The sequence below is a fragment of the Protopterus annectens genome, chromosome 13.part0 (genome assembly GCF_019279795.1).
Source record: "Protopterus annectens isolate FY-2018-M chromosome 13.part0, PAN1.0, whole genome shotgun sequence".
In the NCBI taxonomy this organism is placed as follows: Eukaryota; Metazoa; Chordata; order Ceratodontiformes; family Protopteridae; genus Protopterus; species Protopterus annectens.
The window spans coordinates 1,330,888,926-1,330,907,485 of record NC_056747.1 but is presented as its reverse complement, the minus strand read 5'-3'; the positions used below and the strand labels follow the sequence as shown (position 1 = coordinate 1,330,907,485).

General features: G+C 39.0%; 1 protein-coding gene across 3 annotated transcripts in view; it reads left to right on the top strand.

Annotated features, from left to right (window-relative positions):
- Positions 1-12,160: 12,160 nt before the first annotated feature.
- Positions 12,161-18,560, top strand: part of PRR29 (proline rich 29) — a 285,361-nt gene continuing 278,961 nt past the window's right edge. For 2 of the 3 annotated variants that reach the window (XM_044055357.1, XM_044055355.1), the window contains exon 1: positions 13,416-13,681. In XM_044055357.1, coding sequence (XP_043911292.1) covers positions 13,529-13,681 — 153 coding nt within the window. In that variant the 5' untranslated portion in view covers positions 13,416-13,528. Of the gene's footprint in view, positions 12,354-13,415; positions 13,682-18,560 lie in introns of those variants that run through there. The other variant, XM_044055358.1, reaches the window with a different exon arrangement.

Sequence of the window (18,560 nt, the reverse complement as noted above, 5' to 3'; positions counted from 1 at the left end):
CTTCATAACGTTAACATCTAAAAAAGAAATATATTCCCTGGAATAACTCATAGTAAAACACAGGAAGTTGGTTAATTTATTAATATCTTTCTCAAACTCTAGTAATAAGGTCTCACTTCCTCTCCACGCCAAAAAGAGGTCATCCACAAACCTCTTATAAAAGGTGACGTTTTGTTGAAATAACATGACAGGCTCTCTCTTTCCCATTCTGCCATTACAATGTTGGCGTAGCTATTGGCACAGGAAGTGCCCATAGCTACGCCATCATTTTGTATATACATATTATCTTCAAAAAGAAAAATATTGTTCTCCAATACAATTTCTAAGAACAAAACCAATAGTTCTATGAATTGAATATCCATATCAGTGTACTTCCTTAAATAATTTTGAACACGGTCTATACCTATAGCATTGGGTATGACTGTAAATAAGCTTTTTACGTCAAGGGTGACCAAAAAATATTCAGTGCCATCTTTCACATTGGATAAATAGTCATATAAGTCAAGTAAGAAGTGTTTGCTGTCCTTCAAAATATTAGGATTGTCCTCTACCACTGTTCTTAAGTGATGTTCAACGAACAATGAAAAAGGTTCCGTCAACCACCCTCGGCCTCATACTATAGGTCGCATCGGGTGGTTGTCCAAACCTTTATGAACTTTTGGGAGGCCTTAACGCTGCATCTCTGGTGGGACGTTGTCGCTATTTGGTTTATCTTTTTATTCATTGGTCCCGCACTGAGAGCATGGCTTGCCTAGGGGGAGACGATATTGAGCTTGCATATACACCAGATGCAAGCACCACTACAGACCGGATGTTGGGCAAGTTCCGGGACTGTGTAGCTGGCAAAGAAAATGTTCTGTTATTTTTCGAACCGAGTGAGGAGCGTGGGTCAGAAGATGACAACGCCGAAGATTTACTTTCCCTGGCGGATGAATTGGATAGATTGGAGACAGACTTTATGAAACTTAAAAGGCTGCAGATGCAACGACAGCATTTCGAGGCTTGTTTGAAGAAACACATTATACCAAGAGGGCTTCGTGTCCTCAAGATGCCCACATCAGGTAACCATTTCCCTGAATTATTGTTAAAGTGGCAAAAGTTAAATATGGACTTGAACTTCAATTATATGAGGCTCTTAATAGATTATCATCGACCTGAGGAGGAACTTTTAAGGGAGAAAGTGACTGAGATGCATGCATCTATTAATTTGAAGTACAACACTTTAAAAGCAACTATGGGACTGGATAGACTAATGGATAATGTTTTATTATATGAAAAGCAGTTAATAAACCAGAAAAAAACTAAAATTGAAAGAGATGTCATCGATTTTAAAAACGGCCATGTCTTTACTTGGCCCAGAACTGTTCCAACTGACGGACATGTTAAGAGAACAGGTTCTAATGCTATAGATGTTACTAACGTTAATAATCCAAAGATAGTTGGTCATGAGATTGTAGATACTGTTAATAATGTCGAAGCTTTACCAACAAATAATGAAATGGTCAATAAATTGAATGATACTACTAACAATGTGAATTTATATCCTACTGTGGTGCAGACTAAAGGAAAGGGTAGGAGTGGTGAAAATAATTTGAGTACAAATGTGATGGGTATGGTTAACTCCATTAACATTAAAAATGGAAATACATCAGTTGTTAGGAAAAAGGTAGTGTCCATTGATAATGGGAAGGATGGAGACATGAATACCTTTATACGTGATGTCCCTTTCCCAATACAGTCCCCCCGGCTCAGAGGAAGATCTCGATCCATGAGCAGGGGGAGACAGAAACGGAAATTGATAGAAACAGACCAGGTAGGACCCACTTTGAAAAAGATGTGGGCGAAAAAAGGGAATCCTTAGTTATTAATTTATCACAGAAGAAACTTAATGTATATGAGGAACACGTTTTAAGTAAGGGTCTTTCTTTTATACCTAGCAGAATGAGTGAATTTACAGATTCTATTATAGATATTAAAATGTTCGTTAGGAACATACAATTAAAACTTGATTTTGGACAGGCTGATAAAGATAGAGCGATAGATGCCTTTAAACCAGTGAGTACTTATATACCAGTATTGCATCCTGTGCTTGACACCTTTTCCAGGCTACATGAAAATGATTTACATGTATATTATTCTAAAGGGAAATTGAAAAAGAATAATAATAAGAGCAATTTGACATTCCTACAAAGAAGGGCACTACAAGATTTAAAAAATGACACCACCATTATGATAGTACCAGCTGACAAAGGTGGGCCGATTGTTGTTATGGATTCTGTACATTATTCAAATAATATGAAGGTGATGTTAAGTAGTGATGGATTTTATACGAAGTTGGACATTAATGAAGTGATGGCCAAAATATTTAGGGTATATGACACTATTGATGATTTATATATCAGCAAATTAATAAAGAAAGATTTTTACAAATTTCTTAAGGTAGACTACCCTTTAATCCCTATTTTGAAAGGCCTCCCAAAAGTTCATAAAGGTTTGGACAACCCCCCGATGCGACCTATAGTATCAGGCCGAGGGTGGTTGACGGAACCTTTTTCATTGTTCGTTGAACATCACTTAAGAACAGTGGTAGAGGACAATCCTAATATTTTGAAGGATAGCAAACACTTCTTACTTGACTTATATGACTATTTATCCAATGTGAAAGATGGCACTGAATATTTTTTGGTCACCCTTGACGTAAAAAGCTTATTTACAGTCATACCCAATGCTATAGGTATAGACCGTGTTCAAAATTATTTAAGGAAGTACACTGATATGGATATTCAATTCATAGAACTATTGGCTTTGTTCTTAGAAATTATATTGGAGAACAATATTTTTCTTTTTGAAGATAATATGTATATACAAAATGATGGCGTAGCTATGGGCACTTCCTGTGCCAATAGCTACGCCAACATTGTAATGGCAGAATGGGAAAGAGAGAGCCTGTTCCCCTCCATGTTATTTCAACAAAATGTCACCTTTTATAAGAGGTTTGTGGATGACCTCTTTTTGGCGTGGAGAGGAAGTGAGACCTTATTACTAGAGTTTGAGAAAGATATTAATAAATTAACCAACTTCCTGTGTTTTACTATGAGTTATTCCAGGGAATATATTTCTTTTTTAGATGTTAACGTTATGAAGCTAACAAATGGCATTGTCAATACCTCAGTACATAGAAAAGTGTGTTTTAGGAACACCCTATTGCATAGGGGCAGTATGCACCCTAAACACATTTTTGACAATGTCATAAAAGGTCAGATCATGAGGGCCTCCAGGCTCAATCCTACAGAGACTGGTTTTAGTGAAGAGGTAGAAGGATTAAAATCTAGATTATTGGATAGATTCTATAACGTAAGAGATGTTGACAGAACAATACAAGATGTTTATGGCATGAGAGATACAAGGGCACAACCATATTTCTCTAGTAGGACTAATATAAAGACCTAAGTGAATTTTAATGATAAGGAATTAGAACTCAAGGGTACCTTGGTTAGTATACCATTGTTTTATACTAGAGATGTATATGACATTAGAACTATTATAGAAAAACATTGGCACGTACTAGGAATAGAAGATGAGATCAGTACTTTGGTTGGTGAGAGACCTAGGTTTAGTTATAAAAACAAATTGAATCTAAAAAGAATTTTATGTCATAAATCTCGAAATGAACAGTTAATACACCTTACTAATACGACTCCTTGTCATAGTTGTAATCAGTGTGGTTTGATCAACACTGATACAATGTTTAAACTACCAGTCTCTGGTAAAATTTTCCCCTTTTTTACTGGTACTACATGCAGGACAGAAAATGTGATCTACCTAGCGCAGTGTTGCTCCTGCACAGCGTTTTACATTGGTAAAACGAATAGACAGTTTAGAGAAAGGATAAGGGAGCATGACTATTGTATGAGGATAGGTGATGAGCGAAATGCCCTAGCTAAACACTATAAGGCAAGGGGCAGTACACATAAATTTAGTTTTTTTGTCTTACAGACTGTTAATAATACCCCAAGGGGAGGGGATTTAGAAAATCTTACTTTGGAACTAGAGACTAGATGGATCATTAGATGTAAGGCTGACTGTCCCCCTGGTCTTAACGATAAAGTCAGCCTACATCCGTTTTTAAAGAAAAGGAGAATAGGAAGAGCTCTGAAATATTGAGCTCTACGACTTTTTGTATATATGTTCCAAAAATGTTTTCTATATATACAAAAATCTTTTATACATATAAAGAATTTTTTAGATGATAGTATTTTAGATATTTTTTATATTATAATTAAATTCTTTAGTCCTTGAGCATTTATTATGCTGATATGAACTTATGTATGACAGTTTTTAAAAAATGTGTAGGATGTTATAATATGAAGATATGAAATAGTAATTTAGTACCATCTGGTGGATGAACAATGAACTACATGCAGTTGCGTATGACATTGAAGTTTAATGAATGAAACTTACAACATGAATAGTTTATTATAGTTTTAACATGAATATATAATTGTGTATATTATTATACAGAGCTTCATGCATTTTATGTTTTTAAGTATAAGAGTTTGGAAAATATTAGCGTAATATCTTGAGATTGGTTAATTAATTGGTTGATTAACTAATTGGTATGACTATATATAGACTGTGCTTTTAGAATGATTTGTACAGTCTGAAGAAGCCCTTTCAGGGTGAAAGCGCTAACTGACATCAATAAAGGACGTTCTTGTGTGATAAGTCTGACTAGTTGGATCCATTACTTGATTTTGCTGAACCTTGATTGTTGTGAAAATCGTATTTTATGCAAGCTGAGGCGTTCCTGCATGTGACTGATTTGTTAACTATATGATATATTTTATATGTGGCCCCAGGACCATTTCTGTTCACTCAGTGCTGCCTCAGCAAGCCAAAAGGTTGGACACCCCTAAGGGTTCATATTACATTATCGAAATCCCAAAAGTTCAAAATGTAATAACATCGAAATGTAATAACATCGAAACATCAGAACAGCAAATTTTTTTCCAGGGGAAAAAAAACAATTGCCGTTCCGAAAAACACACAACACAAGCACACCAAAAACCTTATAAACCTACACTAAACCTTAAGTACACAACTAACTATCCACTAACCTTAACCCAAACCCTAAGGTCCATCACTATCGCACACTTACCTTACCCGCACCCTAACCCTAAAGTCAGTCACTATCACACACTTACCTTACCCGCACCCTAACCCCAACGTCCATCACAATCACACACTTACCTTACCTGCACCCAATCCCCAATGTCCGTCACAATCACACACTTACCTTAACCCATTCCGTAACCTTCGCACCACAGTGGAAACAATGTCGAAGCCGCAGAAACACTTCCGCGGCTTCAACATTTTCACCTTTCGAACTTCCAGGTTTGAACTTCTGGAAGTTCGATTAGGTAATAGGAACCCATGTCTAAAAGGGTCCTCAGCCTAATGCACTTACTGAGTTAGCACATGTGAAAAAAAAAAAATAATATTTTTACTGGTAGTAAATATAAATTTGACAGAGCCATTTTCCCCGCGTGGAAGATGCATCATTTTCCCCAAACTTATTCACAAGGTTTGTCTTTTCGGTTAGGGGTCACCACAGTGGAACTCCGGTCCGCTAATGATTGGCAGTCAATTTTTATGGTGCCGAGTTGCCAGCCCGACGCCCAACCTTCAGCGAAGGTACGCCCATTCACACATATCTTTCAGAGGCCACTCGACCACGGGGAGGACATGCAGACTCCACACAGAGGGCACTCCAGCAGAGAATTGAACAGGAGAACCTCTTGCTGTGAGACAACGCTACCGCTGTACCACTTGTCAATGGGAATAGTATGCATGTGGCCATGAGCATGAGCTTGGATACCTTGGAAGCATCCAATAACATCACAATGGGGTCTGCAACTGAGTATGTAGAGAGTTATTTAAATTTCTTTTTCAATCCTCTAAAACCTTTCCAGCTTCCTGTGTTCCAGCAGCAGTGAGTCCAGCACCAGTATGGCATTATCAAAGGTATATTCACATGTCAGGAAGGTAGAACGAAAGACTGTCAATTTTGGATCATCAATGCCCAGCAGTATAACGCATCTATTGGGGATGTCTGATAAATTCATAGCCCCACACCCACCACCATTTAAATGATCTTGCATTAAGCTGTTGGTCTCTCCAAAGGTAGACACTGTCAAGGGGAGACCAGAGGAGACACTCTTCCTCATCTATGTCATAACCCAAGGAAGAGAAACCCAGGGGAGAAGAGAGCTGGCCACTGTGGGTGAAGGTCCTCCTCTTTCTCCATGACATCCTGACTCAGATGACTGGAGTGCTTTGTTCTACTCTTCTTGACCACAAGAAAGTGAATACCTCACTGATGTTGCAACCCAGGGTAAAAATTACTTGCCCAGTGCAAATCCACCTCCTCCTCCTTTGTGTCATCCAGAGTTAGATGATCCATCCAGAGAAGGCATTATTTTCCTCTTGGTAGGAAATGCCTTTCCTGAGTTTGGGTACTTTCTAGCAGATGCCACACAACTAATACTTTTTATGTGAACTGAACATTTTCAAAGATGCTGGAGGTCTGGAGTGAATGCTAGAAAGAATAGGTAACCCTGGAACAGACATCTTTCCCACAGAATATAAAGCTGGAGGCCTGCCTTAATAATAATAATATTTTACTTTACAAGTAACCAAAGTCAGCTTCGTACCCAGGACATCAAGTTCCTGAATAAAACACACAGACTATTTCTGAAGGGACGTCTGACTGCTCCACTCTGGAGGCAGTCAGGGGCAGTCTGTCACTCCACCCAGCTCAGCGGTGGGCCATCACTCAGGCCAATTTGAGTAAGACTGATTATATCAAGAAAACACTCCATTCAATTTTCCCACCCACCTAGCCACAAGGCCATTACAAGACATTTCACATCAGCAGGTAAAACATGCCACTAGAGAGATTCTCTCCATTACAAAACAGAGTCATCCAAGAGGTCTCACCAGACCAGACAAGCTAAGGATTTTATTAAAGATTCTTTTTCGTTCTCAAAAAGGACTTCCCATCTACTCTGAATCTAAGCCTTCTAAATGGATTTATTCTCAAGACCTGCTTGAAAATGGTCACACTGCAATCAGTTCTTCCCAGTCTCAGGGAGAATGCAACTGGATGTGCTGACTAAATCTCCAAGACTTGTACCTTCACATCAAGATTCTGAAGGAGTGGAGGAGATTCTTACACTGCCAAGTAAGAGCCAGTCATCATCCGTTCACAATTCTGCTTTCTGGACTCACCACAGCTCCCGGGGTGTTCATCAAATGCATGGCTGTCGTAGCTGCTCATCTATGACTTCTAAGGTTTGGGATTTTTCCATACATGGATGATTGGCTCCTAGCTGCCCATTCACTGAAGTCCCTGATTCAACATTGTTTATGTTGGCTATTACTTCAGCCAGGAGACTATAAAAAGCTGCAGGCCTCATCTTCCCCTTCTCCCTTTTTGTCATCTTTCAGAAAGAGGGTGTTTCAGGACAAATCCTTCCTTCATTCCCAAGGCAGCTGCAGCATCAAATTTGTCTCAACCCATTCATTTGCCACTTTTGTTTCCAAATTTCTCAAATAAGGGATAATAAAATCCTAATCATACACATACGGTTATGCTTTTACAATCACAGAGTTAACCATTCAGAAAGATGCCAGCCTCATTTCCCTTGCTTCAAATAGGCTGGGTCAAAAGGTCTCCAAGGTCCTCTTCGATATGTGGGCTCGGTGATGCTACTACCTGGTCCTCCATACATACTTCTATTAGCCACTACAACTTGGACTGCCTCTCTACAGCCTGGGCTTCCTTTGGCTCTATCATTTTAAAAGGTATCCTGTCATAAGGCCAGCCAGGAAGACTTGCAGATGAGGCTTCATACACGTCAAATCAGACTGAATGACTAGAATGAGAATGTTAATATACTTATCATTATGGCAGATCTTTTCATTCATGTCCGTCCAAGATGACAAACCCTCCCATCATATTCCGTCCTTCTCCTGTATGAGGGTTTGCCCCTTTTTATACAGTGGTCACCCTAACCTACGGATTCTAAACTGTTGCTCCTCACCCGATTGTCAGACATTAATTGAGATCTGAGGTACAGGCAGTCCCCGAGTTACATACATCCGAATTGCGGATGGCCCATAGATAACAACGGGCTGCTGCAATGTCAGAAGTAATGTGAAAATAAATAAAAATCTTTCAAGTTGTCCAAATCTTACCTCAAGATGAAGAATTCTGCTGTACTTTCCTTTTCCCCATTTTCCCCATTCGTGAAGTTGCTCGAACGTGTTGTTAGAGCAGTTACTTCCACCTGCACAGAGAACAAGAGATCCGATTGGTTGTGAGATCACCGTGTTGGCAATCTGGTAAAGACTGCTGGCTTGTACAGTACACGGTATTGAAGGAGTTACTGTACAGTAGAATGGGCAAATGACATTGTGGCTCACTAGGGTCTAGGTGACATTAGGAGGTCTGAAAGTTCAGGAAAGAGTGCAAAACATTTGTGGGTGATGCCTGTAGTACAGCAATGTGATGTGAAGCTTAAAAAGATGCAAGTTTAACATATTTTACATGGAACGTTCTACTGTACTGTACTGTATTGCAGTACAGCAGAACGCTCCATGTACGTGTTTCGACTTGCATACAAATTCGACTTGAGGACAGACTAAAAAACAGATGTCGTCTTTAACCTGGACACTACCTGCAGTTTAGGGACTGATGCATTATGGCAGGGGAAAAAAAGTTTTAAGGTGATAGATGCTGGAGCACTGATGTTGCCAGACTGGATGTCATCTTGAACAGACATGAAATAAGGGATCTATCGTTATGTTAAGTACAGAACTTTATTTTTTTTAGCCATTCAGCTTCAGGATACTACAGCAATGAAAACTGGTTTCCTGATTAACAACCATTCACATTTGAAGTGCTGCATCCAAAGCATTAAAGAGTAATGCACAAATCAAATGGCAAGGCAAGATAACCAAAAAGTAGCAGAACCAGCACACAAAGCACAAACGGCTGCAAGGGTCACAGACTACACTGAAAAAAAAATCACAATTAAAATCCAATAAAATCTAAAAGATAAATATGCAAGATATATATAATATAACATCACAGTATACTACTCAAGTTATTATAGCAAACTACAGTTCATTACTCAAACACTGATACATTGTAAGCTGCACCAAATAAAGGCCCTCTGTCCAAGTTTCAAAAGCTGCATCATAGTAGCTACCAAAAATGATGGCTGTGTACATAAAGAACAGCTGTAATATAATACAGTTCAGGGGATTGTTAAATACAACATAAATTAAGCCATCTTGTATTCAAACTACAGCATCAGACAGGTGTGATGGTCTAACCAGCTTTAACAAGTCTTTTATTATCAAGTGCAGTCACACAACTTATCATATTTATTCAATAATACTTGGTCTGCAATAATGTAGTCAGTATACAACAGTTACTCCTTCAAACTACAGCAGTAATCACGGAGATTAGAAGCTAATAAAAATCTGGTTATCACCTGCCCACTGATTTGGCAGCCAGATAATACACTTTGGTAGTCCCCCAATGAAAAAGTGCATATCTCATTGTATTTACTCTTCCTACTGATTCCACATTTCTGCAAACAGTGCTGCCCACTCTCCTTTCAAGTCAAGGGTGTAGCCAGGCATATATTTTATACTCTACTGAGTACATTTCTTCAGCACATCATATCAACATGGCTTTTTTTAGATCATATGTCTACAACTATCTAAATGAATACATTTAACAACAGGTGCAATATTGTTAATCTAAAAACAGTACTTTTAATAGTTTAGTTTTAGGGGAACACTCTAAGTACCTGGAGGGCTGCATTTTGAGAGATGTGTACATTTTTAAGATGTTTAAGGGTTAGGTGTCGGGGGCTGGTAGCACTAAGAGCGCACAAGTATAACATGGAATTTACTTTCTACAACCATGTTTCAAGTCCCCATTAGCACTTATTACATAACTTACCAACATCAAACTCAAACCCCTTTTCAATGAAGGTGTGACAGCATCCTCCAGCCTGGTCATGTTGTTCCAGAACAAGCACTTTTTTACCAGCCTTGGCAAGGAGGGCAGCTGTTGCAAGACCACCAATTCCACTTCCAATCACAATGGCATCCAAGCTTTCAGGAATTTTACTTATTGTGAAGCCTACAGAAAACAGTGAAAAAGTCAAACAACATTTTGTCTTGAGAAAACTTTCACAGCACAGTTTCAGGAAAAAAAATTAAATGTAAATGGCATAAAATAATCATACTCACTATGACAATTGTTAAAAAATAGAATAACTTTATCCTGTTTTTGGATACCTTCTAGTAATTGAGTGAAAGTAACAAAAGGATTTTGGGCCCTTCTCTTTCGCTCTGTACTCCTCCCTCATTAGGCCAATTGAGTATAATGTCCTGTTTGGTATGTACCTCTCCAAACACCTGTACCAACTGGAAAGGCCACAGAAATACCTCACAAAGAGAATCCATAGCCTCCAACACCTGTCCTATGCAGACAGGCTCAAATCACCATCACTTTACTCGGTATCCTATGTGATCTGTATCTCACCTACAAGGCAATATTGGACCCTGCCCTAGAGAGGTTCCATATCCATAAGTCTAACTCCGCACGCATTACCCACTCAAAATGCCTAAATCTAATAAGCAACATCAACAAAACCTGCTGGAGAGATAGATTTGTCTCCCTGAGGCTGCCCAGTCTCTGAAATAGACTTTCCGTGCAAGTCAAACAGAGTACCTTGCTGACCCTCTTCAAGCGCAACCTTGAGTGGATGGAAAACACAAATTTATCCCAGTGGTTCCACCTGTGTCCCTCATTGACAGGGGTGACAGGTGCTGACTGTGGCTTCTTTTTTGGGGATAGACTCTTGGCTAGGCTTGTAAGGGCCCTATGGTCATTAGCCTAGTGACCTCCTATTATCGTTCCTATCGGATACAAGACTTGCCCTGTACTGTGTAAATATGTATAAATAAATAAGCACGCTTAACATCTGCTACTATTCCTCATGTTTTACTGTAAAAAGCTTTCCGTTAATAACATAAGGCAATTTAAGATTTCCTGTGACTGTTATAGGCTGATTATATATCTAGAACCTTGTAGGACAACCAGAATGTTTTCTGTTACTCTGATAAATTCTACAATTAATTCAAGCTTCGGGTCTGATGCTCTCCATGACAATGAAATACCAATACACTATTTAACCTAACAAGCAAGTTCTTCTTTTCAAGGGGAAGGGGACTCAAAAGTACCATTAAGCTATGTTTTGAATCAAAACATTTAAAAGGTGTAATCTTTTATCAGGGTGCATGCAAATGACTGCCAAACATTTACCTGAGAAAAAACTATGGTGTTCTTTAAAAGTAAAGTTGGAAAAAATAGGCTATGAAAAATCAGTGCTATCCTGGGAATTTGCTATTCTAAATATTCACTACTCAAAGTTATCCAAACTAAAACGACATATTTTAATTATTTGCACATGTCAAGTTGTACACTCTTGAAAAAAAAAATGTTTACGGTAGCACTCCCTTCCTTCCTCACAACTGTGAAACTTGACTTTTTACAGCATATATTCTCTCTTACAATACAGATGCCAGAGTCATGCTCACCCCGTTTTAATACTTGGTTCCTCGCTTTCTGATCCGTTTCCAAGATGCCCGGTGGGCGCCGACAATCATCTCTGAAAGGATTGGGGGCAGAGTAGCCACCGAAGAGCCTTCTAAATGCCAGGAAAAGCAGAACTATGACAGCAACTGCTAGAAAGAGCCACATTCTGACAACACAAAGTCCCACGCACCTTAGCAGTAAGCATTACATGCCCAATACTACATACCGAGAGAAACCTACACTGGAAAAACTTGTGCTTGAAGTAAAGTATCTGCAAATCACAACATGAAAATCACTAGGTCCAAATCGTACAATCCCACCCATCAACCCACAACACGAAAACCGTCCAATCCGAATGCTAAAAACGTGAAAGCCATCCAATCCTAATCACATTTAGTAGTTTTCTTCCATAAACCCCGCCCATTTTTTCCCGGAATATAATGTGAAATCAACAGTTGTTGGGGTAGACATTTTTTTTTGTAGCACTTTAAGATGTTACTGAAGGTCAACGATAGGTTGCATTTTAGTATGTCACCACTAGTCTTTTAGTGTCACAGATGGGATGATGGATCGTATGATAAAGGACGATGAGGATGGTTGTTTTGTCATGTGAATTGTCTGACAGTACTGCGTGGGAATGTGCGCAGTTTGCAACCGTCTCTTTCCAGAGTTAAGTAGTAAATAGTAAATCTGAGTTCGTAGATTTACATTAGGCTAACGACCACCAGGGTCAGTACAAGTCTAGCCGTGCAACCCGACCCAGTTTTGTCCCCGAGTACCGAATAACCATACACATTTGAATCGTAGACTTCATACCCTTCAAAAAACTCGTGCTGATGCAAAACCTGCTGTTGTATCAACTTTCTAAGTTTGTAAGAACAAAGTATCCCTATTTTTGGAGCTTTGTCCCACCATTATTTATGGCCAGATTTCTTGCTCTAAGAGGTTGAGGTATGCGAAGTGGGTAATAATAACTCTTACGATGAAGAATCCTAAGAGACCCACTTCTTTAAAATTCAAGGGTATCTTTGATTGTAGTTACAGTGTTCAGAGGTGCCAGAAGCTGTTGAAGATGGGGGGGGGGGGGGGGCACTTAGTGATCTAAAAGGGGCAATTTTTTAAAACTATTTACTACCACAACATATGTTCATTTGGAGGACATTTTAAGCTTAGCCAATTTCCCTTTTGGTGCTTGAATTAACATTTGCTGATTGGTCTTACCTATCCCATGGCTGATAACTGTATATTAGCCCTAGAGAGAATAAATGTGATCATACTACATATAATTTGAGGGGTCCCATGTAAGCATATAAAGGGGTACAGCATTTAGGAACTACCTCTATCCATTAGTGGCATGAGGGGCAATCCTGGAGTACATTTTCTATTACCCATCCTTAGATCCAAGTTATAGCATTTGAATATGGACAGCGATGACCTTTGTTTTACTTGGATGCAGACCTCCCAACCGTTCCGAATTACTCAGTTTTTACCAAGTTTTGGGGTCCAAATGAAGGGGTGCCACGATTCCCGAGTGGCACCCCTTCATTTCCGATTTTTCTTTGATTTTTTTAAATTTTTGCGCTGTCGGAGCTGACGTCATCACGTGCACAATGACGTCAGCTCCGTCAGGCTACCAGCCAGTCGGAATTGAGCTCAAAGAGCTCACATCATCATTTCCGGCTGGCTGACTTTCGGCGGGAAGGAATTGTACAGAGCAGTTCGACGGGAGATATGGCAGCAATGTAGCCGACTTTCGGCGGGAAAGAATTGTATAGAGCAGTTCGCCGGGAGATATGGCAGCAATGTGCAGAGCCGAGCCGGGAAACGGAGATATGGCAGGGATTAATGGCAGCAATCAAGCAATGTGCAGAGCAAACCAGAGATATGGCAGGGATTAAGCTGTTCGCCGAGCCGGGAAACAGAGATATGGCAGCAATGTGCAGAGCAGTTCGCCGAGCCAGTAGCAACCAGGGAGGGATTAATGGTAGCAACAGTAAGGTAGGTGTGTGTTTGTGGATATGGCAGCACAGAGGGAGGGATTAATGGCAGCAACGGTAAGGTGTGTGTGTGTGTGCGTGACTGGTCAAGCCTTCTGGAATAAGGCTTCTTCCTCTAGCCAGAAACCTGACTTTCTTTTGCACAACTGTAAAAGAATATAGCAAGCCTTGTTAGTCAACCATTGTTCAGCATCATATTGTTGTACACTTTGTTGCATTTGCCTGTTTGTATCTTGCAGGCTCTGTCCATTTCCCTGTCGTTGTGCAGCAAACCCTTACAAAGGGCCTCCACAGCCTTTTTAATATTATTACTTATTTGTAGCTAATTAAGCTTTTAAGCCTAAATAATCTTTGATTGTAAATTTTCAGTCTCTCAAAGTTCACAAGTGCTTGTTCACAGTCTTAAAAAGAAATTCTGGTGGTGGAGTAGTTTTGGTGACAGTTCAGAAGTTTCTCAGTATCTCTACCATTTCTTGCAGTGCTGATGCCTATATCCTCCAGGATATAAACATCAAGCAAGAATTCAAACAATAAATCCAGATATTTATACTGAGATGTTCTATGGTAGATTGTCTTTTTTTGGCACAAAGATTGCTTAATTCAGCCTGTACATAAAATATTTATGCAATAGATTAGTTAAGAAACACACAACCAGACATTGTTATGCCTATCAGTGTGTGTTTGACTGAGAACCTTCCAGTCCATGTGCTGAACCAAGGAAAATGATCTCCTGGCTCATTTCAGTAATATGGGATAGGAAAGTTAAGACACACTCACTAAAACAGTTCCATTTTTAGTACATTGCAATCAAGAAAAGCTCGCACGTATCTCCAGAATATCATGACTATTTGTAGCTCACACGTATCTCCAGAATATCATGACTATTTGTAGCTCACACGTATCTCCAGAATATCATGACTATTTGTAGCTCACACGTATCTCCAGAATATCATGACTATTTGTATCTCCAGAATATCATGACTATTTGTAGCTCACACGATCTCCAGAATATCATGACTATTTGTAGCTCACACGCATCACACCATTCCAGAATATCATGACTATTTGTAGCTCACACGCATCTCCAGAATATCATGACTATTTGTAGCTCACACGATTCCAGAATATCATGACTATTTGTAGCTCCAGAATATCATGACTATTTGTAGCTCACACGATCTCCAGAATATCATGACTATTTGTAGCTCACACGATCTCCAGAATATCATGACTATTTGTAGCTCACGTATCTCCAGAATATCATGACTATTTGTAGCTCACACGATCTCCAGAATATCATGACTATTTGTAGCTCACCGCTATCTCCAGAATATCATGACTATTTGTAGCTCACCAGAATATCATGACTATTTGTAGCTCACACGATCTCCAGAATATCATGACTATTTGTAGCTCACACGTCTCCAGAATATCATGACTATTTGTAGCTCACAGATCCAGAATATCATGACTATTTGTAGCTCACACGATCTCCAGAATATCATGACTATTTGTAGCTCACACGTACTCCTCACATCGATCTCCAGAATATCATGACTATTTGTAGCTCACACGATCTCCAGAATATCATGACTATTTGTAGCTCACCGTATCCAGAATATCATGACTATTTGTAGCTCACACGATCTCCAGAATATCATGACTATTTGTAGCTCAATCTCCAGAATATCATGACTATTTGTAGCTCACACGTATCTCCAGAATATCATGACTATTTGTAGCTCACACGTATCTCCAGAATATCATGACTATTTGTAGATGAAGTACCTTCTTTTCTGAGCTCCTGTGAATTTGCTGAAGGTAGTTTGGTGCATGTAAAAGGACTGAAACAGGTTCACTAAAACTAGTATGTGTGTGTGTGTGTGTGTCTGTGTCCATATAATACACACTTGGTGGCTAGAGGTATTCAGGCTCAAACCCTGTACCTTTAGTACAGGGTAAAAAGAGTCTACTATCCCTAGCCACTACCATTTCTGAGTGAGTTGAGAGCTATTATGAGACGTGAGAACATTGTTTTTCTCTAACAGCTGAAAGTTATGTTCTTCTGAGCTTTGTCTAGATTTTTTTTTGTACTAAGAGTTGAGAGAGCTATGATGAGAAGTAAGAACATGTTTTTTTGTGCTAAGAGTTTAGAGCTGTGATAAGAAGTGAGCACACAATTTGTATTCCCCTATTATTGTTTTTATGCTAACAGTTCAGAGATATGGTAAGTGAGAAGTGAGAACTGAATTTGTATTCCCCTATTGGCTTTGTTGTTTGTCCGTGTTTTTTTGTGTTTAGGTTAAGAGCTATGTTGAGAAGTGAGAAATGAATTCACTAAATGATGGCTATTAAGTTTCAATCTTCCTATTTTTCAGGCAGCTGCTGATTTGGGAATGGGATAGTGGTATGTTGTTCTGAATGTAGTGCATAGAGTCCTGGGTTCAAAACCTGCCAGTGAAATGCATGATGGTAGCACAACATTTTATTCTAGCAACTTTACAAAATTATACAAGCAATGTTTAAAATGTGTCCCCCTGGTTTTTGACTTTTTGTCCCCCCCCCCCCAAAAAATGAAATTGAAAATAAGTGCGAGACGCTGTGCAAGATGCCTATGGCTTACACTACTGTCATTCTATTTATAGTGTGGGTGTGGAAGCAGACTTTTATGATGGAAAAGTTCTGAATTGTGCAGTTTTGTCATCATTGGTTCATGTGTTTTGTTTCATTGCCTACAGTACAGATTACTGGTAAAATGTTCAAACAATAAATTTAAAATGCGCTCTAACATGTGTGTTGTATTATGCAAGGAATATAATTTAATAAAGTCAGGAAGGTATATAAAGAAAAGAACACATGTATGTTTCTTGTTTTGTGTGCAAGGGGCCAATGATTTGAAAGCAGCCCAAAGGTAATCTTTATCCACCACTGGTCAGATGCATTTTCTTTAGATGTGGTGTGGGTTTCAATGCTGTTTCAATGAATGTGAGTTTCAAGGGCAAAGTTTAATGTCAAGCCTATTTTCATTGTGAGACAGTATTGCTTTTTTAACAGATGATGTCTTTTAGTGTTTCTGCATTGTTGTGCTGTAAAATGTAAAAATAAAATTCAAATCATTGTAGAAGTAAAGCAGTATGCATACATTAGTGTTTATGGTAAATGGGGCAAAATAGCCAGGTAACAGGACACTGGAATGTCTGCAGGGGGACTCTGGTGCCATGTTTTGGTTGTCTGTTCTTCAATTTGCGTTCGAAAGTTGGTATCCCACAATTACATTGGAGCGGGTGGGGTTACATAATTATGTATGCAAATTAGATGTTAATCAGCGTACAGATTTGTACCTATTTTTCATGGGCCTTGTCCAGATTTTTGATGTTTCCAGGTTGAGAGGTATGCTTGGATGGATAGTCTATTCTGGAACAGTGGTAGCTTCTGTGATATATATCCATCTCTCCACAACATTCAGTTCAGATACCTGGACTGAGTATTTCTGATGCCATTTGACGTGCTGATGTTCAGTAGTTCTATCTGTATTAAGTTGGAGGATGCCTTGTATGCCAGACATGTCACCTCCGAGCACTCTGTAGGATACTGAGTATAGTGATAAATCTTTGAGGTGGTCCATGCAAGACCTATTGTTTAAGACTTGTATCCTTTTAGTAAGGTATATATGTGGGTATTACAATTGTTGCATGGGTCTGGACAGATATATGCCATAGTGGGCATTATACAAAATGACTGACCTAACGAGGGCTTTGTAAAGAGGGACAATAACATCTGTAGCTGTAGTCACAATCAATTTCTTTATAAGCTGTGCAATATAGAAAGACTTTCTTATGACTATGGGCACATGTTGATCAAAAGTTAGGTCACTGTACAAGTTCCCAAAATGCCAAACAACTGGGTCAGCTCTCAGGGGGCATTGTCAATTTGGCAGTTCCCTGGAGTAGATGACTACCCAAAGGATACAATAATGTATTTCTTGGAGTTTAGTTTCAGATCATGATTCTGGCACCAGTTATTGTTTGGGACAAACCTTCCTGCATGATGGTTAAGTCATTTGGGGATTCAATAACTGCTCCTAGCTTGTAGTCATCTCAGACGTAGTTGGCCAAAGCCCTTTGGTATATCCTTTTGCTGAGATGTGTATGCCAAACAGAAAAAGTCTTGGCACCGAACCCTGGGGGACTCCATTGGTGACTGGTCTCTTCCCCTATTTTGATCTCTTGCATCCTACGAGCAAGCATACATGTATGCATTCTTTGATTCACCTTCCTGATTGTATTAACCCAACTGTATTAAATTATATTCCTTGTATAATACAGCACCATTTGTTAGAATGTGTTTTAAATTTGTAGTTTGGAACAGTTTTCTAGTAAGCAATGAAACAAAATGTATGAACCAATAATGACAAAACTACCCATTTCAGAAAATTTCAACTATAAAAGTCCACTCAAACTTCTATCTTTACAATCCACCAATATCAGTAAATATGCAAAATCTCTCCAGAACTAAGCCATCTAAATAATTCCACATTAAGGGGATCTGTAACTAATAAAGAGGTTGCTGCTAGCAAGCAACTTTATATTTCATTGTTTCATCTACAAATAAAGTACCTGTTACCCTTGAAGAATAAATTGCCTATGCTACATTAAAAAATGATAACTAGTAATTTTGCAATAAGGAATGGGTGGCAAACTGATAATAGAAACATAGTTATTAGGTAATTCCTTCAAATGAGGATAGTCATAGGACTGCAGCATCCACTCCCTTTAAAGTACAACACACTACAATATCAGCAATCCATCTGCATACTGTGGGAGTAGAACCCACAGCCTTCTGTATTAAGAGTAAGTCTACTACCTGTTGTGCTACTAACA